General features: G+C 47.0%; 1 protein-coding gene across 1 annotated transcript in view; it reads right to left on the bottom strand.

Moving 5' to 3' along the window:
- Positions 1-25,916, bottom strand: part of LOC122923814 (inter-alpha-trypsin inhibitor-like) — a 47,744-nt gene that overhangs the window by 5,486 nt on the left and 16,342 nt on the right. The window contains exon 2 of the mRNA XM_044274661.1: positions 4,207-4,398. Coding sequence (XP_044130596.1) covers positions 4,207-4,398 — 192 coding nt within the window. The remainder of the gene's footprint in view (positions 1-4,206; positions 4,399-25,916) is intronic.

The following is a 25,916-nucleotide window of genomic DNA, read 5'->3' as shown; positions in this document are numbered from 1 at the left end:
AAACACAACTGTGGCCACAAGCCTAGAGGAACCTTGATATCATTTCATTTTCCATCCATATCCAATATAGCGGTATCACAAACACTGATGGTGCACAGGCTCCAGTTCTTGTTACCAACTGAAGCATCTGTTTCCATATAGGGTAAGTTGATTGGATAAATCTGGTTATGAGGCGCTCATGTTGTTAATATATTCTACTGCCGAAATCCACTAGTTAGATACAAGAGTGTCTGTATTCTTAGCTGTGTATGCTTCTGATCTCTGGTAGTCCACTTTGTATGAGTATTTATATATATATAAGTTAATGTTCCCTGATGGGAGTTTGGTGACTCCTGATGACGCTGATATTCTGTCCGTAACTTATCTTTTCGTTATGCACCTCCCTCCATTGAGAGATTGTGTACTTACTGTTGGTGGGTAGTGGTATGCAGACTGTGGCTGTTACTCTCGTTTACCGCTTACCTCCACCTCCTTCTATTGCTGGCGAGCAGTCCCGCTATTTGGATCGGGATGTTTGATGTGATAGTGCAGCTCTGTGTTGGGGTCCCACTTGGTGCCCGGATCGCACTCAGGCTGTACGGAGACTATCAGGGTTCTTATGATCGTAGAATGAAATGTCGGTGGATCGCTCCATTAATATCTACTGCGGCTTCACAATGGGTTTCGTTCTTCATAAGATCTCCTGGTGCCACCAAACTCCCACCAGGGAACATTAACTTATATATACAGTATAAATACTCATGCAAAGTGGACTACCAGATATCAGACGCATACACAGCTAAGAATACAGACACTCTTGTATCTAACTAGTGGATTTCGGCAGTAGAATATATTAACAACATGAGCGCCTCATAACCAGATTTATCCAATCAACTTACCCTATATGGAAACAGATGCTTCAGTTGGTAACCAGAACTGGAGCCTGTGCACCATCAGTGTTTGTGATACCGCTATATTGGATATGGATGGAAAATGAAATGATATCAAGGTTTGTTATTCTGTATAGATATGTTACAAATTAATATGCATTAGGACACTATATATTTTCTTATATAAATTTTTATCATTTCTTGGGATATTTTATTCTGTTTTATGGTAGTTCTGTTTAGGGGTATATCTAATAAATAACTTGAGTGAGGCCGGACTAGGACTTTAGTGAGGGGAGGCCAACATGATGGGTTTTGGGGCGAAGGGCCGGCCAGCAAAGGGTTAAGGAGCAGTTTGAAGTGGTGGGTCAGCGGGGGTGGGATTTAGGTTTTATAAGGGGGCGAGGTAAGGGATCTGGCACCATTTCAACTTGATGGAGAGCAGGAACTGCAGGCTTACCGGAGCGCTTTAGGATGTCCCAGACAGTGGTGGAGATTTTGCGGCAATTGCGGGAGGCAGCAGAAGCCCGCGGTCCGGGTTGGCTACAGGAGCAGGTAGCAGGCCTGTTGCAGGGGGAAGTGGCGGGTACAAGTGGCATGCACAAGACTGCCACGGTGGGTACGGCCGCCAGCGCGGTTGAGCCCAGAAGAGACCCCAAGGGTTCGGCGCCGGGTCAGGAGAACCTCCAGGGACCCTCCACAAAGGGGGAACAGCAGGCAGACATCTTCAAGGTCCTCCCGGCGTGGTTTAGTGGGACCGTTCAGGGTGGGAGGGCCAGTCCCCCGTCCTCAGCGGCAAGCAGCACGGGTACAGGACCAGGAACTGCGGGCTCCCCCCTCTCAGGGGTGGCTGGGAGGCCCGCTCGGCGTGGGAAAGGAGGCTGTGCACAGTGAGGCCGGGAGTGAGCACAGGCCTCTCCTGCTTGATGGACAGCTTAGTGTTGGTCCCACCCACGTGGAGGAAGAAGAGGGAATCCTGGGTATACGCGGAGCGCATCCAGCATGGCGGAGGCTGGGAGGCAGTGCACCAACGGTGTGACGGCGCCAGGAAGAAATGTACCTGCGGTGTCCAGTGATGAAAGACAGGAACCAGGACCATCGGCTTCGGGGTTCACAGCTCCCGGGCAGCCAGGTGAGACAGCATTGGGGTCACTTCTTTCGCTAGTTAACTGCCCAGGGACAGGCGGGTTTGTGGGCATGGCGGGTTTGGGTTCTGGGGTAGGGGTGTCAGGTGCAGCTCCACTACAGGCTTGGGGTGTAGGAACAGGGGTCAGTGGGGCGGCAGGGTGTTTGGCTTCTAGGGCTGGGGGTTCAGTATTGGTACAGACTCAGGCAGGCGGGGAGGATGACAGGCCCAGGGTGCACGATGCGGCGAGAGGAGAAGTGTACGTGTGCTTTGAAGGCCAATTAGGTGCGCGTTTGAAGCAGAAGGTATGAGGGCTGATTTGGCAAGGGGAGTACAGTTGTGTTCAAAAAAGTGAATAAAGCTCAAAATCCTTCTAATTGCTTTTATTTACCTTAGCGCCCTGCACCCCGTCCTTCCCTTAGCGCCCTGCACCCCGTCCTTCCCTTAGTGCCTTGCACCCTGTCCTTCCCTTAGCGCCCTGCACCCTGTCCTTCCCTTAGCGTCCTGCACCCTGTCCTTCCCTTAGTGCCTTGCACCCTGTCCTTCCCTTAGCGCCCTGCACCCTGTCCTTCCCTTAGTGCCTTGCACCCTGTCCTTCCCTTAGTGCCTTGCACCCTGTCCTTCCCTTAGCGCCTTGCACCCTGTCCTTCCCTTAGCGCCCTGCACCCCGTCCTTCCCTTAGCGCCCTGCACCCCGTCCTTCCCTTAGCGCCCTGCACCCCGTCCTTCCCTTAGTGCCTTGCACCCTGTCCTTCCCTTAGCGCCCTGCACCTCGTCCTTCCCTTAGCGCCCTGCACCCCGTCCTTCCCTTAGCGCCCTGCACCCCGTCCTTCCCTTAGTGCCCTGCACCCTGTCCTTCCCTTAGCGCCCTGCACCCCGCCCTTCCCTTAGCGCCCTGCACCCCGCCCTTCCCTTAGCGCCCTGCACCCCGCCCTTCCCTTAGCGCCCTGCAACCCACCCTTCCCTCAGCGCCCTGAAACCCACCCTTCCCTTAGCGCCCTGCACTCTCTCCTTCCCTTAGCGCCCTGCAACCCACCCTTCCCTTAGCGCCCTGCACCCCATCTTTCCCTTAGAGCCCTGCAACCCACCCATCCCTTAGTGCCCTGCACCCTATCTTTCCCTTAGCGCCCTGCACCCCACCCTTCCCTTAGCACCCTGCACCCCACCCTTCCCTTAGAGCCCTGCACCCCACCCTTCCCTTAGCGCCCTGCACCCTATCATTCCCTTAGCGCCCTGCACCCCACCCTTCCCTTAGAGCCCTGCAACCCACCCTTCCCTTAGAGCCCTGCAACCCACCCTTCCCTTAGAGCCCTGCAACCCACCCTTCCCTTAGCGCCCTGCACCCTATCATTCCCTTAGCGCCCTGCACCCCACCCTTCCCTTAGCGCCCTGCACCCCACCCTTCCCTTAGCGCCCTGCAACTCGCCCTTCCCTTAGCGCCCTGCACCCCGCCCTTCCCTTAGCGCCCTGCACCCCGCCCTTCCCTTAGCGCCCTGCACCCCGCCCTTCCCTTAGTGCCCTGCACCCCGCCCTTCCCTTAGCGCCCTGCAACCCGCCCTTCCCTTAGCACCCTGCACCCCGCCCTTTCCTTAGTGCCTTGCACCCCATCTTTCCTTTAGCGCCCTGCACCCTGCCCTTCCTATAGCGCCCTGCATCCCGCCCATCCTTTAGTGCCCCGCATCCCGCCCTTCCCTTAGCGCCCTGCACACCGCCCATCCTTTAGCACACTGCATCCCGCCCTTCCCTTAGTGCCCTGCACCCCGTCCTTCCCTTAGCGCCCTGCACCCTGCCCTTCCTATAGCGCCCTGCATCCCGCCCATCCTTTAGTGCCCCGCATCCCGCCCTTCCCTTAGCGCCCTGCACACCGCCCATCCTTTAGCACACTGCATCCCGCCCTTCCCTTAGTGCCCTGCACCCCGTCCTTCCCTTAGCGCCCTGCACCCCGCCCATCCTTTAGCGCCCTGCACCCCGTCCTTCCCTTAACACCCTGCACCCCGTCCTTCCCTTAGCGCCCTGCACCCTGTCCTTCCCTTAGCGCCCTGCACCCCGCCCATCCTTTAGCACACTACACCCCGCCCATCCCTTAGTGCCCTGCAAACCGTCCTTTTCATAGCACCTTTCTAGTGCTGGACACCACATCCTTTCCCCCACAGTTCCTGTAGCAGGTACAGGGGTCCCTAGTATGTTGTGCACCACTTTATGGGTGAAAACTCACCTCCAGGGGGGTACAGGGAGCCATATATTGTGGAGCACTTGCTCAGGCATTCCTTCTCACTATTGAAGACGTTGATGCCATTTGTAGAGTCTTTCTGTAGGATCCTTATACAGGTCCCCTGAGACTTGTCATATGTCCACCTCACTTCTGTCCCACTGGGGTCGCCCAACGCCACAACTTCACAATGGTGCTCTGAAAGGATAGAAAAAAAGATTACTTGGAGCAGAGGATGACACAGAGAGAAGGGGACACAGAGAAGAGGGGACACAGAGAAGAGGGGACACAGAGAGGAGGGGACACAGAGAGGAGGGGACACAGAGAGGAGGGGACACAGAGAGGAGAGGACACAGAGAGGAGGGGACACAGAGAGGAGGGGACACAGAGAGGAGGGGACACAGAGAGGAGGGGACACAGAGAGGAGGGGACACAGAGAAGAAGGGACACAGAGAGGCGGGGACACAGAGAAGAAGGGCCACAGAGAGGAGGGGCCACAGAGAAGAAGGGACACCGAGAGGCGGGGCCACAGAGAGGAGGGGCCACACAGAGGAGGGGCCACACAGAGGAGGGGCCAAACAGAGGAGGTGACACAGAGAGGAGGTGACACAGAGAGGAGGTGACACAGAGAGGCGGGGACACAGAGGAGGAGGGGACACAGAGGAGGAGGGGACACAGAGGAGGAGGGGACACAGAGGAGGAGGTGACACAGAGAGGAGGGGCCACAGAGAGGAGGGGCCACAGAGAGGAGAGAACACACAGAGGAGGTCACATACAGAAGATGACAGGAGATGACACAGAGGAGGTCATATAGAGCAGGTCATACAGAGGAGTCACAGAGAAGAGGTGACACAGAGGAGGCCCCAACATCTTTTATAAAGGAAAATCAGTCCACCTTGGACCCTTGATGTCCTCTGTATGACCTATTGCTCATGTCTGACAGTAATAAGGGTAAATGTCACAGAGATGTTACCCGCTGCCTCCGGGAAACAGATTGAATAGGTTGTTCCTTGAGATATAATTGTAATTTTTCCATAGATTTTTCTTCTTTATTGCACTGAAGGATATGATTCCAGGATGGACACTAGTGACAAGATGTGACATGAAGGACCAGCCGATGATGAGGCTTGTGGTGGCCTAAGGTTCTCCTGTCCTGTCATTTACTAAAATGTTTGTGACTGTTTTTTAGTTTACAAAATGCTGTTTTAGACAGTCCTATTTGTTTAGTCACATTTACTACCAAAACTGCCCCTTTTTTTCGAGGCTTTTGTGCCTTGTTCCCGTATTAATTAGGACTTTTTCTAACTTTTGCAGCTTTTTTCTGACCTGTTTATGTAGGTGTGCTATTTTTTGGTGCCTGAACAGTCTAATTTTTACTCCACCCCAGGGCTGGCCGACTTTTCTTTTTTTGATTTCAGTGGTGAAGTGCGACAGTTTTTTTGCATTAAAAGTTGCACTTTCCAGGACACAAGCGACTTTTCTCCACAAAGATGTAACTTTTTTCATGCTCAAATAAATGAGACCAGTGTAAATGAATATGAACCTGTTGTACTGAAAAAGAACCACCAGAGGTCAGACTAAAAGCAGGACACCGAGTCTAAAGCCTCAGTCACACATCAGTGTTTGGTCAGTGATTTCCATCAGTGATTGTGAGCTAAAACCAGGATTGGAGCCTCCACAGAGATCAGGTATAAGGGAAAGATCTGCCCCTGTTCTGTGTTTAGAGCCGCACCTGGTTTTGGGTCAAAACCACTGATGGAAATCACTGACCGAACACTGACTGTGTGAATACGGCATAACTCATCAACAGCTGTGTGTGTTTTAATTAATAAAAAAGACAACTGAAATACATCGGTCTAATTTTAAGCTCGATAAATATGCCCCATTGTCTCTGGACTTTGAAGATGCACACAAGGTCTAAGGTTACTATGCTCAATGCCAAGTGTCTGCTGGAGTCGTGCAAAGCTTGTTGTCTCTGGACTTTGGAGAAGACGCATGTTATGTTCCGGAGCAACCGGGCAGACCTCCAGAACGTCATGCAAGCAGGACACAGGCAGGTAACACTACCACTAAACCAAGTGCACCAGTAGACCAGAGGCAAAACCCAGGAGGGCGAAGAGCCAGTGAGCCCCGTTCTTCACAGAAGAACTGGAACCCAAACAAACTCAGGACATGAATCAGATGACAAATGGGAACCAGCACACAAGCAGATGCCTGGACCCAAAGCGAAACGGAAGGATGGCGGTCGCAGGCTGAGCTGCACAGAGACTAGATGTCCTCCCTCCGGAGAACCCAGGAGTCCGCTCACGAAGGCAGGACATGAAAAGAAGCAGTAGAGCACTGCCAGGCTAGACAAGGAACAGACAGGATCAGAAGCAGTGGAGCACTGCCAGGCTATACATGGAACAGACAGGATCAGAAGCAGTGGAGCACTGCCAGGCTATATATGGAACAGACAGGATCAGAAGCAGTGGAGCACTGCCAGGCTAGACAAGGAACCGACAGGATCAGAATCAGTGGAGCACTGCCAGGCTATACATGGAACAGACAGGATCAGAAGCAGTGGAGCACTGCCAGGCTATATATGGAACAGACAGGATCAGAAGCAGTGGAGCACTGCCAGGCTATACATGGAACAGACAGGATCAGAAGCAGTGGAGCACTGCCAGGCTAGACAAGGAACAGACAGGATCAGAAGCAGTGGAGCACTGCCAGGCTATACATGGAACAGACAGGATCAGAAGAAGTGGAGCACTGCCAGGCTAGACAAGGAACAGACAGGATCAGATGCAGTGGAGCACTGCCAGGCTAGACAAGGAACAGACAGGATCAGAAGCAGTGGGGCACTGCCAGGCTATACATGGAGCAGACAGGATCAGAAGAAGTGGAGCACTGCCAGGCTATACATGGGACAGACAGGATCAGAAGCAGTGGAGCACTGACAGGCTATACATGGAGCAGACAGGATCAGAAGCAGTGGAGCACTGCCAGGCTAGAGAAGGAACAGACAGGATCAGAATCAGCGGAGCACTGCCAGGCTATACATGGAACAGACAGGATCAGAAGCAGTGGAGCACTGCCAAGCTATACATGGAACAGACAGGATCAGAAGCAGTGGAGCACTGCCAGGCTATACATGGAACAGACAGGATCAGAAGCAGTGGAGCACTGCCAAGCTATACATGGAACAGACAGGATCAGAAGCAGTGGAGCACTGCCAGGCTATACATGGAACAGACAGGATCAGAAGCAGTGGGGCACTGTCAGGCTAGACATGGAACAGACAGGATCAGAAGCAGTGGAGCACTGCCAAGCTATACATGGAACAGACAGGATAAGAAGCAGTGGAGCACTGCCAGGCTATACATGGAACAGACAGGATCAGAAGCAGTGGAGCACTGCCAGGCTATACATGGAACAGACAGGATCAGAAGCAGTGGAGCACTGCCAGGCTATACATGGAACAGACAGGATCAGAAGCAGTGGAGCACTGCCAGGCTAGACATGGAACAGACCGGATCAGAAGCAGTGGGGCACTGCCAGGCTAGACATGGAACAGACAGGATCAGAAGCAGTGGGGCACTGTCAGGCTAGACATGGAACATACAGGATCAGAAGCAGTGGGGCACTGCCAGGCTATACATGGAACAGACAGGATCAGAAGCAGTGGGGCACTGCCAGGCTATACATGGAACAGACAGGATCAGAAGCAGTGGAGCACTGCCAGGCTATACATGGAACAGACAGGATCAGAAGCAGTGGGGCACTGCCAGGCTATACATGGAACATACAGGATCAGAAGCAGTGGAGCACTGCCAGGCTAGACATGGAACAGACAGGATCAGAAGAAGTGGAGCACTGCCAGGCTATACATGGAACAGACAGGATCAGAAGCAGTGGAGCACTGCCAGGCTAGACATGGAACAGACAGGATCAGAAGCAGTGGAGCACTGCCAGGCTAGACATGGAACAGACAGGATCAGAAGCAGTGGAGCACTGCCAGGCTAGACATGGAACAGACAGGATCAGAAGAAGTGGAGCACTGCCAGGCTATACATGGAACAGACAGGATCAGAAGCAGTGGAGCACTGCCAGGCTATACATGGAACAGACAGAACCAGAAGCAGTGGAGCACTGCCAGGCTAGACATGGAACAGACAGGATCAGAAGCAGTGGAGCACTGCCAGGCTAGACATGGAACAGACAGGATCAGAAGCAGTGGAGCACTGCCAGGCTATACATGGAACAGACAGGATCAGAAGCAGTGGAGCACTGCCAGGCTATACATGGAACAGACAGGATCAGAAGCAGTGGAGCACTGCCAGGCTATACATGGAACAGACAGGATCAGATGCAGTGGAGCACTGCCAGGCTATACATGGAACAGACAGGATCAGAAGCAGTGGAGCACTGCCAGGCTAGACATGGAACAGACAGGATCAGAAGCAGTGGAGCACTGCCAGGCTAGACATGGAACAGACAGGACCAGAAGCAGTGGGGCACTGTCAGGCTAGACATGGAACAGACAGGATCAGAAGCAGTGGAGCACTGCCAGGCTAGACATGGAACAGACAGGATCAGAAGAAGTGGAGCACTGCCAGGCTATACATGGAACAGACAGGATCAGAAGCAGTGGAGCACTGCCAGGCTAGACATGGAACAGACAGGATCAGAAGCAGTGGAGCACTGCCAGGCTAGACATGGAACAGACAGGATCAGATGCAGGGGAGCACTGCCAGGCTAGAGAAGGAACCGACAGGATCAGAATCAGTGGAGCACTGCCAGGCTATACATGGAACAGACAGGATCAGAAGCAGTGGAGCACTGCCAGGCTAGACATGGAACAGACAGGATCAGAAGCAGTGGAGCTCTGCCAGGCTAGACATGGAACAGACAGGATCAGAAGCAGTGGAGCACTGCCAGGCTAGACATGGAACAGACAGGATCAGAAGCAGTGGAGCACTGCCAGGCTATACATGGAACAGACAGGATGAGAAGCAGTGGAGCACTGCCAGGCTAGACATGGAACAGACAGGATGAGAAGCAGTGGAGCACTGCCAGGCTATACATGGAACAGACAGGATCAGAAGCAGTGGGGCACTGCCAGGCTAGACATGGAACAGACAGGATCAGAAGCAGTGGAGCACTGCCAGGCTAGACATGGAACCTGCAGGATACAGAAACAGAACAGGTACAGAAGATCAGACAAGGCATGGACAAGGATATAACATCAATTCTTTACTAGAGATGTCGCAAATATAAAATTTTCCATTCGCGGACGGTGAACGCGAATTTCCGCAAATGTTCGCAAATGTGCGAACCGGGTGAACCGCAATAGACTTCAATAGGAAGGCGAATTTGAAAACCCACAGGGACTCTTTGTGGCCACAATAATGATGGAAAAGCTGTTTCAAGGGGACTAACACCTGGACTGTGGCATGCCGGAGGGGGATCCATGGCAAAACGCCCATGGAAAATTACGTAGTTGACGCAGAGTGTGGTAAGTTGAATTAATCACATTGCGATTTCAACTTTCTCAAATCCGACAGTACATTCTAGCATGGAGTCGTTCCCATGGTGATGGGGACGCTCCATTAGCACGGAAGTCGGCAGAAGTTCTAAGTTGAAATCGCATTGCGAATTCAACTTAGAGCTGCTGGGTTCCTAATGGTTGTATTGCTAGAATATAACGAAGATTGAGAATATAGCGCTATATCCGTTATATTCGTCAATTCTATCAATATAACCATTAGGAACCCAGCTCTAAGTTGAATTCGCAACGTGATTAATATAACCTGCATTATTCGCATTGCGATTACAACTTAGATCTGAGTTCCTAATGGTTGTGTTGCTAGAATTGACAACGGATACAGCGCTATATTCTCATCTTCGTTATATTCTAGCAAGGAACCCAGCAGCTCTAAGATGTAATCGCAATGCGAATAATATAACCTGTATTATTCGCATCGAATCTAATGGATGCTGTCCAGGAGGTGGGAGGGGCTGCTGCTGATTGGCTGGAATGTGTCTGCTGACTGGGAGGTACAGGGTCCAAGTTTGCTCAATGATGATGTATAGGGGCGGACCGAACATCGCATATGTTTGCCCGCCGTGGCGAACGCGAACATGCGATATTCGCCGGGAACTGTTCGCTGGCAAATAGTTCGGGACATCTCTATTCTTTACCAGGTAACACCACACAGAAAGGCAGATGGCACAACACCCTGGGTCAGCAGCAAGGGGTTACACCCAGCAAGGCTGACCTCAAGCCCCACAGCTCACAGATAGATATAGCTGCAATAAAGAGGGCACCTGATAAGCCTCACCCAGGAACAGACCAGGGAATGTTAACCTCACGAGAACCAGGAGAAACCAGAAGTATAAAACATACAATCGCCAGCATACACAGGATGACTGTAGCCAGTACAAGTTTACAGGCAGCCAGCTTTCATAACAACAAGGATTGACAGAACCGCACCGTGCATCCATACTCAGACGCTATTCACACTCAAGGCCGCAGCCAGCATGCATCACAGAACCAGCATACATGGGACACCCACAGCCAGTACACAAAGCGCATGCAGCCAGCCTGCACGACACCGGTGACAGGAACCACAGAGATATGGATGTGGGGGTTCAGCCTGCAGCCAGTACGTGAGAGGGCATGCAGCCAGCCTACACGGCCACAACTGTCACAGTGAACCGCACTGTGACAATAAACTCAAGTCCATGGTCACTATGCCCAGTGCCTAGTGTCTGTTGGAGTGGTGTAAAGCTTGTTGTCTCTGGATTTTGGAGAAGATGCACACAAGGTCTAAGGTTACTATGCTCAATACCAAATGTCTGCTGGAGGGGTGTAAAGCTCACTGTCTAGGGAAGATGCACACAAGCCTAAGGTTTCTATTTGTGTAATTTGGTCCGAAGTTTAGGAAAACTTCTATTTGCAATGAATCAGAATTTCCTCATTCCTTCATGGTAACGAATCAGTTTTCCTAAAATAGCGGCTGCACTTGTTAGAAAGTGCAAGTAAGAAGCTCGGGAACACTTGATCACCCATAATGATGTACATCCAGCCAATCAGCAGATAGTGAGCCCCTGTGATGTCACATCCCTATAAAAGCCTCATACCGCCTGGTCCCCTCCGTTTCGCTGAGCTTAGGGAGAGTCATGGCAAGCACTAGTAGAAGAATATTGGAGGAGGGAGATTGCAGGGAGACTATAGTAGGATTGCAAGGACAGTGCAGAGAGATCGTATGGAGAGTGCAGAAAGAGTGCAGGGAGACTTATTCTGCATCAGTTTTATTTATTTATTCCAATAAAATGGATGTCATTATTATTTCAGTGCCAGTGTGCCAACCAATACAAACCAGTCTATACCCCTTAGGGTTGCCAGGTCTTAAAGTAGCTCTGTCACTCGGATCAACCCTATTAAACCAGACATACTGCCTGGTAGGGCTCATCATGCTGATTAAAATTGTTCCTTTCTTTTGTCTGTATGATCAACAGCTGCAGAGATATTAGCATTTTATTCATGCAAATGAGAAGTTAGAGCACCAGGAGGGAGGCCTGAACCCTTGGAGCACTGCTTTGTGACACCCCTTGTGCTCTACAGACCCCCCTCCCTTTTATTGACAGGGCTAGACACACTGAGGGCAGAGCTGTGTCCTAGAGATGTGTACTAGCATCTACGTATCATATACACTATGTACTATAGCTTCACTACACTGAGATCTGCTCAGAAAGCTCATCTACATATCACTGCTTTATTCACAGACACAATATATGATTATACAGACACCAGTAATATGTGCTATCTTATAAGTATAGTAAAGACATGTTGAGGGCAGAGCTGTGTCCTAGCATCTACATATCATATACACTATGTACTATAGCTTCACCACACTGAGATCTGCTCAGAAAGCTCATCTACATATCATATACACTATGTACTATAGCTTCACCACACTGAGATCTGCTCAGAAAGCTCATCTACATATCACTGCTTTATTCACAGACACAATATATGATTATACAGACACCAGTAATATGTGTTATCTTATAAGTATAGTAAAGACATGTTGAGGGCAGAGCTGTGTCCTAGCATCTACATATCATATACACTATGTACTATAGCTTCACTACACTGAGATCTGCTCAGAAAACTAATCTACATATCACTGCTTTATTCACAGGCACAATATATGATTATACAGACACCAGTAATATGTGTTATCTTATCAGTATAGGAAAGACATGCTGAGAGCAGAGCTCTGTCCTAGCATCTACATATTGTAACAGCGGCTGCTGTACACCGCTGTTCCCCTGCTCACTGCTGCAGTCCTGGGCTCTGTCTGTGTAAGTACTGTTGTTCTGGGATCTGCTCCACAGTTTCCTCTCAGCCCTAGCCACAGCATGCTTGCTGCTTGTTTCCTGCAGTACTTCTTTAAGGGACGGCGCGTGTCACTTCCTGGGATTTATGGGTTAGGTCATGTGACCTCGCTGACCAATCCAGGCCCTCCTGCACATATATAAGTGGCTCAGCCTTCTTTCCAGATGCCTCAGTGTCAAGGTCCTTGTGTCATGCTAAGGTTCCTGATATCCATTTGTGTTCCTGTGTCTCTGACTCGTACTTGTGTTCCTGGATTCTGCTACCTGTTTGATCCCTGCCTGCTTGCCTTGATTCTCCTGTTGCTGAGCCGGATTGCCTTACCTGTACCTATGCCGCCTGCCCTGACCTTTTGCCTGTCTGACTTCACCTCATCCTTCGGTCCTGGTAACGACTCTGCCTGCTGACAATGCCTGTACTTCTGGTACCTTTCAGGGGTACCTCCTGGTCTGCCTGGACCAGCTGCTTTGTGTGCCTATCCTCCTCAAGAGGTAGCGACCTGGTGTTCCCCTCGGGAAAGTCTATCCCCACCATCAGGGGTACTGTGAAGATCGAGGGGTTCACTTAGACAACGCCCTTAGAGGCGGTAGGACACGTGGCAAAGTGGGTTCACATCCGCTGGTCCGTGACACATATTATATACTCTATGTACTATAGCTTCACCACACTGAGATCTGCTCAGAAAGCTCATCTACATATCACAGCTTTATTCACAGGCACAATATATGATTATACAGACACCAGTAATATGTGCTATCTTATAAGTATAGGAAAGACATGCAGAGGGCAGAGCTGTGTCCTAGCATCTACATATCATATACACTATGTACTATAGCTTCACCACACTGAGATCTGCTCAGAAAGCTCATCTACATATCACTGCTTTATTCACAGGCACAATATGTGATTATACAGACACCAGTGATATGTGTCATCTTATAAGTATAGGAAAGACATGCTGAGGGCAGAGCTGTGTCCTAGCATCTACATATCATATACTCTATGTACTATAGCTTCACCACAGTGACCACTATGCCACAAAGCTATAACATTTCCATGTATAAAAACTTGTTTTTTATGTTTATACACATATCACTGGTGTCTATAATCATACATTGTGCCAATTAATAAAGCAGTGATATGTAGATGAGCTTTCTGAGCAGATCTCAGTGTGGTGAAGCTATAGTACATAGTGTATATGATATGTAGATGCTAGGACACCGCTCTGCTCTCAGCATGTCTTTCCTATAATTATAAGATAACACACATATTGCTGGTGTATGTATAATTATATATTGTATTTGTGAATAAAGCAGTGATATGTAGATGAGCTTTCTGAGCAGATCTCAGTGTGGTGAAGCTATAGTACATAGTGTATATGATATGTAGATGCTAGGATACAGCTCTGGTCTCAGCATGTCTTTCCTATAAATATAAGATAACACATATTGGGGGTGTGGCCAGAAGCCGATGCAGCCATACGTGTGAGCACTGAGCTCAGCTCTCCCTAAGCTCTAAACTGCTCCATCAGCGAACACCCCCACTCACTATGGGGAAGAAAAGAGTGGGGAGGACGCCCTAAACAACATCTGAGTCTTTGGGAGCCTGCCAGTCACAGACACTGGACTAGTACTTACAGAGAAGCACAGACCACATGGCCTCCAAGATGGGGGGCCGACTCGCTCGCCTGCAGCGTCTGAGGACGAGGTACCTCCGCCCCTCTCCCCACATGCAGTGCTTACCACCTCACCACAGCTTCCTCTACAAGGTGAAGGGGCCATGTTTCAGCCCTCAGCAACCAGGCCACACATAACCCTGGCAGAGGTAGGGACACAAACACTCCTGGAGGCTTTTGGAGACCCATGGCCCGCCGGTAGGTAGGAAGCCGCAGTACACAGGCCACATGGAGGATCTGGATAATTGAGGTCGGCGCCATAACATCAGGGTGCTGGGGAATACTGGAGACTCAGGGAGAAGAGGATGTTTGCTCTACCCTCCTTGCTATCTTTAACACCATTTTGGGTCGTCCCCCTGACCACCCTATCCTCAGTGACAGAGCACATATGGCATTACGGCAAAAGTTGCCGGATGCAACACCTCGGGACATTATATGCTATGTTAATGACTGTGACGGTATCATCCGTGTCACCGTCTAGTATTCCCTTCTTCCCTTGAAATAGCACCGCCAAGTAATCCACCGAGCAATAAATCGCTATTATCGCTGGTATCGCCAAATAAGTCCATACATGAGCCCAAGCTGAATGCTAGAAATACTTTAGCTTGCTGCTTTTTCAAGGCTGCTAATCTAGTGCTGCTCTAATCAAGTGCTGATCTGCAAGTGCATTGGAGATATTCAGGAGATACTAAGGAGGTAATCTGGAGGTGGATACAATCTAAACAAGTAAGATTTGTTTGTTTAAAATTTTTTATTTTTTATTCCCCCCCCCCCCTCTTTGCAATGGCAGGCCTGGTTCTGTGCAGGAATTGTTGTGCTTTTATTTCAGGTTCTACTCTTCAGAGGTTTGGATACTGTCTGATCTGTAGACAGCTCTCCATAATGCAACAGGAAATTACCTTTTTGAAATATGAGATTTGTAAATTAACCATTAAGCAAACTCAGACTGAGAACATTGCAATGCCACTGCCACAGAGGCCCCCTAGAAATGGAAGATGGGTTACTGTAGGTTCTGGTAGACTGAGAGTTGTGGATAGAAGACATGTCCCACATTCTGTGGCTCTCCATAATTCATTTGCAGCACTTTCAGAGTGCAAGAGCAACATGGCGGATGGCTCAAGCACAGTGGGTGAGAAACAATCATCTCCCATGCCTAAAGTATGCAAGACTGCAGCCAAAGACAAAAAGGAGAAGGTGAGGACTGATAGTAAGCAACTGTTGGTGGGTGATTCCATCATAAAAGGTGTGAAGTTTGAGGAGAATGGTGTTTGTAAGATGTCTCCCTGGTGCTACCGCTAGCAGGGATAGACGACGGATCCTTAATATTGTTAGGCAAGCAAAACAGGAAAGGGAAGTGGATGTTATTGTCCATCTGGGGACAAACAATCTGGCTTGCAATGAGGTTTCAAGGTGAAAGAAGCTTTTCACACACTTGGAAAGGATATACGGGAGGTTGCATCAACTGTTTTATTCTCTGCAGTTTTGCCTGTGCATAACCTTCAGCATGACAGGAAGATGCGCATTAAGGAATTCAATGTATGGCTTGGTGAATGGTGTCGGAACCAAGGGTTTGGCTTTGTGTCTCATGTTAGCTCTTGTTGGAATGGAAAAGAACTGTACAAGAAAGATGGTTTGCATCTTTCTCTCAAAGGAACGAATGTCCTCGGTAAACAGTTCCAAGTATTTGCTAAGGAGCATTTAAACTAGGAAAGGGGGGCAAAAGAGTGATAATCCAGCAGTCCGACTGCCCCCCGGAACAATGCCAGTAGCACAAAGGTTAAGAAATGACAAGCTCAGATTCTTATCTACAAATGCTCGCAGTTTAGGGAATAAGATCAATGAACTTGAGGCTATAATGGCATCTGAGAATATAGATGTAGTGGCTGTTACTGAGACGTGGTTCAAGGGGAGTAATCACTGGGATATATCAATACCAGGGTTCTCTCTATACAGGAAAGACAGAGAAGGCAAGAAGGGGGGAGGGGTGGCCCTGTATGTGAAAGACAGCATAAAATCTAATTTGATACAAGTTGGCGAGAACAATTTAGAGTCAGTTTGGGTTACCTTGCAGCTTGATAATCATAAGGTAACTCGTGTAGGTGTGATATATAGACCACCTAGCCAAGTCAAAGAATTAGATAATCTACTAGTTGAGGAAATGGCTAAAATGACATTGAAGGGGAAAGTTATCATTATGGGAGACTTCAATCTTCTGATGTAAACTGGAAAACCAAAATAGCTAGTTCTACCAGGAGTACAGATATTCTAAATTCCCTACTGGGATTATCTCTACAACAAGTAGTGGAGGAGCCAACCCGGAAGGAGGCCCTTTTAGATTTAGTATTCACAAATGGGAATTTGGTATCTGATATTACTGTAGGGGAAAGCTTGGGATCTAGTGATCACCAGTCAGTGTGGTTTACTATAAGTACAGTGACTGAGTCACACCACCCAAAAACAAAAGTTTTAGATTTTAGAAAAACTGTCTTTTCTAAAATTAGATTAGTGGTATACGAGTCCCTATCAGATTGGAACAGTTTCATTGGAGTCCAGGAGAAATGGGACTACTTAAAAGAGGCACTATTGAAGGCAACAGATAACTGCATTAGGCTTGTCAGTAAAAGCAAAAAAAAGAAAAGACCACTGTGGTACTCAGCAGAAGTGGCCAAAATCATTAAAAACAAAAAGATAGCATTTAGTAACTAGAAAAGGTACAATTTCTGGGGAAATTGTGTGATGTGTTCTTGCCTCCACCAGTAGCTTACAACTGGAGTGGGTGGAGTAACTGGGTGCAGTGTAGACTCCGCCCACTTTTATACATTTTGACCTTTGTCTTACACTGACCCACCCTGCCGAGTTTGGGTGCTGTGGCTTAAATACTGTGAGAATGACAGCTGTTTAAAGGTTTCTTATTGAAGTCAATAGGGAAAATCTGATTGGTTGTTTGTGGCTCCGCCCACTTTTTAGTATCCCCAAAATGAGATATACATTGGCACAGTCCTCCAGTGACCAACTGTGCCAAGTTTCAGAACCCTGCCATTAACAGTCTAAGAGCAGCGGCAGTTTGAATTTTTCCCATTTAAACAAATGGCTGAAATTTAATTGGCCGTTGTAGACCCCGCCCACTTTTTAAAAATTTTTGACCCCAGTCACCCAATGACCTATGGTGCCAAGTTTGGGTATTCTGGCTTAAATACTGTGAGAATGACAGCTGTTTAAAGGTTTCTCATTGAAGTCAATAGGGAAAATCTGATTGGTTGTTTGTGGCTCCGCCCACTTTTTAGCGTCCCCAAAATGAGATATACATTGTCACAGTCCGCCAGTGACCAACTGTGCCAAGTTTTATTACCCTGCCATTAACAGTCTAAGAGCAGCGGCAGTTTGAATTTTTCCCATTTAAACAAATAGCTGAAATTTGATTGGCCGTTGTAGACCCCGCCCACTTTTTAAAATTTTTTGACCCCAGTCACCCAATGACCTATGGTGCCAAGTTTGGGTATTCTGGCTTAAATACTGTGAGAATGACAGCAATTTAAAGGTTTCTCATTGAAGTCAATAGGGAAAATCTGATTTGTTGTTGTTGGCTCCGCCCACTTTTTAAATTTTTGATTCCAAAGTAATCGATCACCTGATTTCAGAGATTTGAAGCCCCTGACATCAATCATGGCAGCATTTTTCAATTTTCTGCATTTTTTTTTTTCCATATTGAAATCAATGAAAGAAATCTGATTGGTTGTTTTTGGCCCCGCCCACTTTTCAAAATTTTAATCCTAATCCTAAATTGTCCAACTGTACCAAGTTTCGGAACCCTGCCATTAACAGTCTAAGAGCAGCGGCAGTTTGAATTTTTACCATTTAAACAAATGGCTGAAATTTGATTGGCCGTTGTAGACTCCGCCCACTTTTTCATAATTTTTTGAATCCAGTCACCCAATGACCTACGGTGCCAAGTTTGGGTATTCTGGCTTAAATACTGTGAGAATTACAGCAATTTAAAATTTTCTCATTGAAGTCAATAGGGAAAATCTGATTGGTTGTTTGTAGCTCCGCCCACTTTTTAATGTCCCCAAAATGTGACAGAAATTTTCAGGTTGACCCCATGACTAAGTGACCCAAGTTTGGTGAGTTTCACTCCGAAGCTGTATGAGTGACAAACGTTTGCATTTTTCCAATAAAACTCTATGGGAGAAAAAAAGAGGTTTTCGGGGGCCCGCCCCAGGGGCCCGGAGGGTGGGATCGGTTAACCAAGCACAAGCAAGATACTCGGGTATGTGCCGACCAAGGGTGCAAAGTTCGGTATTGATACTCCTAAATCTGTGGGAGGAGTAGCAATTTGAACGTCTCATTGTAGTCAATGGGGAGAATTTGATTGGTTCTGTGTGGCCCCGCCCACATTTTCGGGTCTCCGAAATGTGCTAACAAATTGCGCGTTGACCCCATGACTAAGTGACCCAAGTTTGGTGACTTTAGTTTAAAATCTGTGCGACTGGGAGCGATTTGAAAATTTTCCCTGTCAAAGTCAATGGGAAAAACTTGGATTTTGGGGGCCCTGTCCCAGGGGCCCGGAGGGTGGGATCGGGTAACAAAGCACAAGCAAGGTACTCGGGTGGGTGCCGACCAAGTGTGCAAAGTTTGGAATTTGTACTCCTAAAAATGTGGGAGGAGTAGCGATTTGAAGGTCTCATTATAGTCAATGGGGAGATTTTGATTGGTTCTGTGTGGCCCCGCCTACATTTTGGGGTCCCCGAAATGTGCCAAAAATTTTCGGGTTGAGCCCATGACTAAGTGACCCAAGTTTGGTGACTTTAGCCTCAAAGCCTGGCGAGTGGGAGCTATTTGAAAATTTACCCTGTCAAAGTCTATGGGAAAAAAGGGGGCTTCCGGGGCCCGCCACGGGGGCCCCGGGGGTGGGATCGCTCCACAAAGTAATAGCAATCCGATCGGGCACAATCTGCACGTTTTGGTAAATTTTTGTCTATGTAGTGTAAAAACTGTGGGAGGAGTTAGGGTGGCAAATTTGGCTATAATAAGAAGAATAACTAGAAAAGGTACAATTTCTGGGGAAATTGTGTGATGTGTTCTTGCCTCCACCAGTAGCTTACAACTGGAGTGGGCGGAGTAACTGGGTGGAGTGTAGACTCCGCCCACTTTTATAAATTTTGACCTTTGTCTCACACTGACCCACCCTGCCGAGTTTGGGTGCTGTGAGAATGACAGCTGTTTAAAGGTTTCTTATTGAAGTCAATAGGGAAAATCTGATTGGTTGTTTGTGGCTCCGCCCACTTTTTAGCATCCCCAAAATGAGATATACATTGGCACAGTCCTCCAGTGACCAACTGTGCCAAGTTTCGGAACCCTGCCATTAACAGTCTAAGAGCAGCGGCAGTTTGAATTTTTCCCATTTAAACAAATGGCTGAAATTTGATTGGCCGTTGTAGACCCCGCCCACTTTTTAATTTTTTTTGACCCCAGTCACCCAATGACCTACGGTGCCAAGTTTGGGTATTCTGACTTAAATATTGTGAGAATGACAGCAATTTAAAGGTTTCTCATTGAAGTCAATAGGGAAAATCTGATTTGTTGTTGTTGGCTCCGCCCACTTTTTAAATTTTTGAATCCAAATTAATCTATCACCTGATTTCAGAGATTTGAAGCCCCTGACATCAATCATGGAAGCATTTTTCAATTTTCTGCATTTTTTTTTTTCCACATTGAAATCAATGAAAGAAATCTGATTGGTTGTTTTTGGCCCCGCCCACTTTTCAAAATTTTAATCCTAATCCTAAATTGTCCAACTGTACCAAGTTTGGGGAACCTGCCATTAACAGTCTAAGAGCAGCGGCAGTTTGAATTTTTCCCATTTAAACAAATGGCTGAAATTTGATTGGCCGTTGTAGACTCCTCCCACTTTTAAACATTTGAATTCTAGTCCCCCTATTAACCGAATATATTAAGTTTAACAACCCTGCCATTAACAATGTTGAAATGGCAGCAATTTAAAAATTTCTCATTGAAGACAATGGGGAAAATCTGATTGGTTGTTTGTAGCTCCGCCCACTTTTTAATGTCCCCAAAATGTGACAGGAATTTTCAGGTTGACCCCATGACTAAGTGACCCAAGTTTGGTGAGTTTCACTCCGAAGCTGTATGAGTGACAAACATTTGCATTTTTCCAATAAAACTCTATGGGAGAAAAAAAGAGGTTTTCGGGGGCCCGCCCCAGGGGCCCGGAGGGTGGGATCGGTTAACAAAGCACAAGCAAGATCCTCGGGTATGTGCCGACCAAGAGTGCAAAGTTCGGTATTGATACTCCTAAATCTGTGGGAGGAGTAGCAATTTGAACGTCTCATTGTAGTCAATGGGGAGAATTTGATTGGTTCTGTGTGGCCCCGCCCACTTTTTCGGGTCTCCGAAATGTTCTAACAAATTGCGCGTTGACCCCATGACTAAGTGACCCAAGTTTGGTGACTTTAGTTTCAAATCTGTGTGACTGGGAGAGATTTGAAAATTTTCCCTGTCAAAGTCAATGGGAAAAACATGGATTTTGGGGGCCCTTTCCCAGGGGCCCGGAGGGTGGGATCGGTTAACAAAGCACAAGCAAGATCCTCGGGTATGTGCCGACCAAGAGTGCAAAGTTCGGTATTGATACTCCTAAATCTGTGGGAGGAGTAGCAATTTGAACGTCTCATTGTAGTCAATGGGGAGAATTTGATTGGTTCTGTGTGGCCCCGCCCACTTTTTCGGGTCTCCGAAATGTTCTAACAAATTGCGCGTTGACCCCATGACTAAGTGACCCAAGTTTGGTGACTTTAGTTTCAAATCTGTGTGACTGGGAGAGATTTGAAAATTTTCCCTGTCAAAGTCAATGGGAAAAACATGGATTTTGGGGGCCCTGTCCCAGGGGCCCGGAGGGTGGGATCGGGTAACAAAGCACAAGCAAGGTACTCGGGTGGGTGCCGACCAAGTCTGCAAAGTTTGGAATTTGTACTCCTAAAAATGTGGGAGGAGTAGCAATTTGAAAGTCTCATTATAGTCAATGGGGAAATTTTGATTGGTTCTGTGTGGCCCCGCCCACTTTTTGGGGTCCCCGAAATGTGCCCAAAATTTTCGGGTTGACTCCATGACTAAGTGACCCAAGTTTGGTGACTTTAGCGTCAAAGCCTGGCGAGTGGGAGCGATTTGAAAATTTACCCTGTCAAAGTCTATGGGAAAAAAGGGGGCTTCCGGGGCCCGCCACGGGGGCCCCGGGGGTGGGATCGCTCCACAAAGTAATAGCAATCCGATCGGGAACAATCTGCACGTTTTGGTAAATTTTTGTCTATGTAGTGTAAAAACTGTGGGAGGAGTTAGGGTGGCAAATTTGGCTATAATAATAATAATAATATACTTGTGAGATAATAGTATGTGGTCTTGCTATGCAAGAACACATAATAATATATATGTGAGATAACAATATGTGGTCTTGCTATGCAAGAACACATAATAAGAGCTTACAACTGGAGTGGGCGGAGTAACTGGGTGGAGTGTAGACTCCGCCAACTTTTGTACATTTTGACCTTTGTCTCAAACTGACCCACCCTGCCGAGTTTGGGTGCTGTGGCTTAAATTCTGTGAGAATGACAGCTGTTTAAAGGTTTCTTATTGAAGTCAAAAGGAAAAATCTGATTGGTTGTTTTTGGCCCCGCCCACTTTTCTGAATTTTAATCCTAATCCTAAATTGTCCAACTGTACCAAGTTTGGGGATCCTGCCATTAACAGTGTAAGATCAGCGGCAGTTTTAAATTTCCCCATTGAAATAAATGGCTGAAATTTGATTGGCCGTTGTAGACTCCGCCCACTTTTTAATAAATTTTTGAATCCAGTCACCCAATGACCTACGGTGCCAAGTTTGGGTATTCTGGCTTAAATACTGTGAGAATGACAGCAATTTAAAGGTTTCTCATTAAAGTTAATAGGGAAAATCTGATTTGTTGTTGTTGGCTCCGCCCACTTTTAAATTTTTTGAATCCAAAGTAATCTATGACCTGATCTCAGCGATTTGAAGCCCCTGACATCAATCATGGCAGCATTTTTCAATTTTCTGAAATTTTTTTTTTCCATATTGAAATCAATGAAAGAAATCTGATTGGTTGTTTTTGGGCCCGCCCACTTTTCAAAATTTTAATCCTAATCCTAAATTGTCCAACTGTACCAAGTTTGGGAAACCTGCCATTAACAGTCTAAGAGCAGCGGCAGTTTGAATTTTTCCCATTTAAACAAATGGCTGAAATTTGATTGGCCGTTGTAGACTCCGCCCACTTTTTCATTATTTTTTGAATCCAGTCACCCAATGACCTACGGTGCCAAGTTTGGGTATTCTGGCTTAAATACTGTGAGAATGCCAGCAATTTAAAAGTTTCTCATTGAAGTCAATAGGGAAAATCTGATTTGTTGTTGTTGGCTCCGCCCACTTTTTAAATTTTTGAATCCAAAGTAATCTATCACCTGATTTCAGAGATTTGAAGCCCCTGACATCAATCATGGCAGCATTTTTCAATTTTCTGAATTTTTTTTTTTCCATATTGAAATCAATGAAAGAAATCTGATTGGTTGTTTTTGGCCCCGCCCACTTTTCAAAATGTTAATCCTAATCCTAAATTGTCCAACTGTACCAAGTTTGGGAAACCTGCCATTAACAGTCTAAGAGCAGCGGCAGTTTTAAATTTTTCCATTAAAACATATAGCTGAAATTTGATTGGCCGTTGTAGACTCCGCCCACTTTAAAGCATTTGAATTCTAGTCCCCTATTAACCGAATATATTAAGTTTAATAACCCTGCCATTAACAATGTTGAAATGCAAGCAATTTAAAATGTTCTCATTGAAGACAATAGGAAAAATCTGATTGGTTGTTTGTAGCTCCGCCCACTTTTTAATGTCCCCAAAATGTGACAGAAATTTCCAGGTTGACCCCATGACTAAGTGACCCAAGTTTGGTGAGTTTCACTCCGAAGCTGTATGAGTGACAAACGTTTGCATTTTTCCAATAAAACTCTATGGGAGAAAAAAAGATGTTTTCGGGGGCCCGCCCCAGGGGCCCGGAGGGTGGGATCGGTTAACAAAGCACAAGCAAGATCCTCGGGTATGTGCCGACCAAGAGTGCAAAGTTCGGTATTGATACTCCTAAATCTGTGGGAGGAGTAGCAATTTGAATGTCTCATTATAGTCAATGGGGAGAATTTGATTGGTTCTGTGTGGCCCCGCCCACATTTTCGGGTCTCCGAAATGTTCTAACAAATTGCGCGTTGACCCCATGACTAAGTGACCCAAGTTTGGTGACTTTAGTTTAAAATCTGTGCGACTGGGAGCGATTTGAAAATTGTCCCTGTCAAAGTCAATGGGAAAAACGTGGATTTTGGGGGCCCTGTCCCAGGGGCCCGGAGGGTGGGATCGGGTAACAAAGCACAAGCAAGGTACTCGGGTGGGTGCCGACCAAGTCTGCAAAGTTTGGAATTTGTACTCCTAAAAATGTGGGAGGAGTAGCAATTTGAAGGTCTCATTACAGTCAATGGGGAGATTTTGATTGGTTCTGTGTGGCCCCGCCCACTTTTTGGGGTCCCCGAAATGTGCCCAAAATTTTCGGGTTGACTTCATGACTAAGTGACCCAAGTTTGGTGACTTTAGCGTCAAAGCCTGGCGAGTGGGAGCTATTTGAAAATGTACCCTGTCAAAGTCTATGGGAAAAAAGGGGGCTTCCGGGGCCCGCCACGGGGGCCCCGGGGGTGGGATCGTTCCACAAAGTAATAGCAATCCGATCGGGCACAATCTGCACGTTTTGGTAAATTTTTGTCTATGTAGTGTAAAAACTGTGGGAGGAGTTAGGGTGGCAAATTTGGCTATAATAATAATAATATATATGTGAGATAACAATATGTGGTCTTGCTATGCAAGAACACATAATTATAAAAAAAAAAAAAACGAGGATGACAGACAAATTTATAAGATTAGGCAGAGAGAGGCCAAACAAGTTATAAGAGCTTCTAAAGCACAGGCAGAAGAGAAATGAGCTCAGTCAGGGGAAAAGGCGATAAGACATTCTTCAGATACATAAATGAAAAAAGGAAACTAAAACAAGGAATTACAAAATTAAAAACAAAAGAAGGAAGGTATATGGAAGAAGATAAAGAACTAGCTGACTGCCTCAATGAATACTTGTGTTCAGTCTTTACGAAGGAAAATGAAGGAAAAGGACCTCAGTTAGGAAAGAAGACTAATGAATCCTTTGACGCATGTGTCTTTACAGAGGAAGAGGTTCTAAGTCAGCTGTCTAAAATTACTACAAATAAGTCACAGGGGCCTGATGGGATACACCCAAAGCTATTAACAGAGCTCAGCGGTGAACTAGCAAAATCAGCATTAACAGATTTATTTAACCAATCACTGGCAACAGGAGTCGTCACAGAAGATTGGAAATTAGCAAATGTTGTGCCGATTCACAAGAAAGGTAGTAGGGAGGAATCGGGCAACTATAGGCCAGTAAGCCTGACATCAATAGTGGGGAAATTAATGGAAACCATACTTAAGGAGAGGATTGTGGAACATCTAAAATCCCATGGATTGAAAGATGAAGAACAGCATGGGTTTACTTCAGGGAGATCATGTCAAACTAATCTTATTGATTTTTTTGATTGGGTGACTAAAATAATAGATGGAGGAGGTGCAGTAGACATCGGTTATCTGGACTTTAGTAAGGCTTTCGATACTGTCCCACACAGAAGGCTTATCAATAAAGTGCAGTCTTTGGGCTTGGACTCCCATATTGTTGAATGGATTAGGCAGTGGCTGAGGGACAGGCAACAGAGGGTTGTAGTCAATGGAGTATTTTCAGACCAAGGTCTTGTTACCAGTGGGGTACCTCAGGGATCTGTTCTGGGACCCATATTGTTTAATATCTTTATCAGCGAAATTGCAGAAGGCCTCGATGGTAAGGTGTGTCTTTTTGCTAATGAGACAAAGATTTGTAACAGGGTTGATGTTCCTGGAGGGATACACCAAATGGAAAAGGATTTAGGAAAACTAGAGGAATGGTCAAAAATCTGGCAAATAAAATTTAATGTGGATAAGTGCAAAATAATGCACCTGGGGTGTAAAAACCCAAGAGCAGAATATAAAATCAGTGATACAGTCCTAACCAGAGTATCTGAGGAAAGGGATTTAGGGGTCATTATTTCAGAAGACTTAAAGGTAGGCAGACCATGTCATACAGCAGCAGGAGATGCTAGCAGAATGCTTGGGTGTATAGGGAGAGGCATTACCAGTAGACAGAGGGAGGCGCTCATGCCGCTGTACAGAGCACTAGTGAGACCTCATCTGGAGTATTGTGCTCACTACTGGAGACTAGAGTTGAGCGAACACCTGGATGTTCGGGTTCGAGAAGTTCGGCCGAACATCCCGGAAATGTTCGGGTTCGGGATCCGAACCCGATCCGAACTTCGTCCCGAACCCGAACCCCATTGAAGTCAATGGGGACCCGAACTTTTCGGCACTAAAAAGGCTGTAAAACAGCCCAGGAAAGAGCTAGAGGGCTGCAAAAGGCAGCAACATGTAGGTAAATCCCCTGCAAACAAATGTGGATAGGGAAATGAATTAAAATAAAAATTAAATAAATAAAAATTAA

This window comes from Bufo gargarizans, unplaced genomic scaffold, assembly GCF_014858855.1.
Source record: "Bufo gargarizans isolate SCDJY-AF-19 unplaced genomic scaffold, ASM1485885v1 original_scaffold_1959_pilon, whole genome shotgun sequence".
NCBI lineage: Eukaryota > Metazoa > Chordata > Amphibia > Anura > Bufonidae > Bufo > Bufo gargarizans.
Note: the sequence above shows the minus strand (reverse complement) of the source record. Positions and strands in the feature narration are given on the sequence as shown.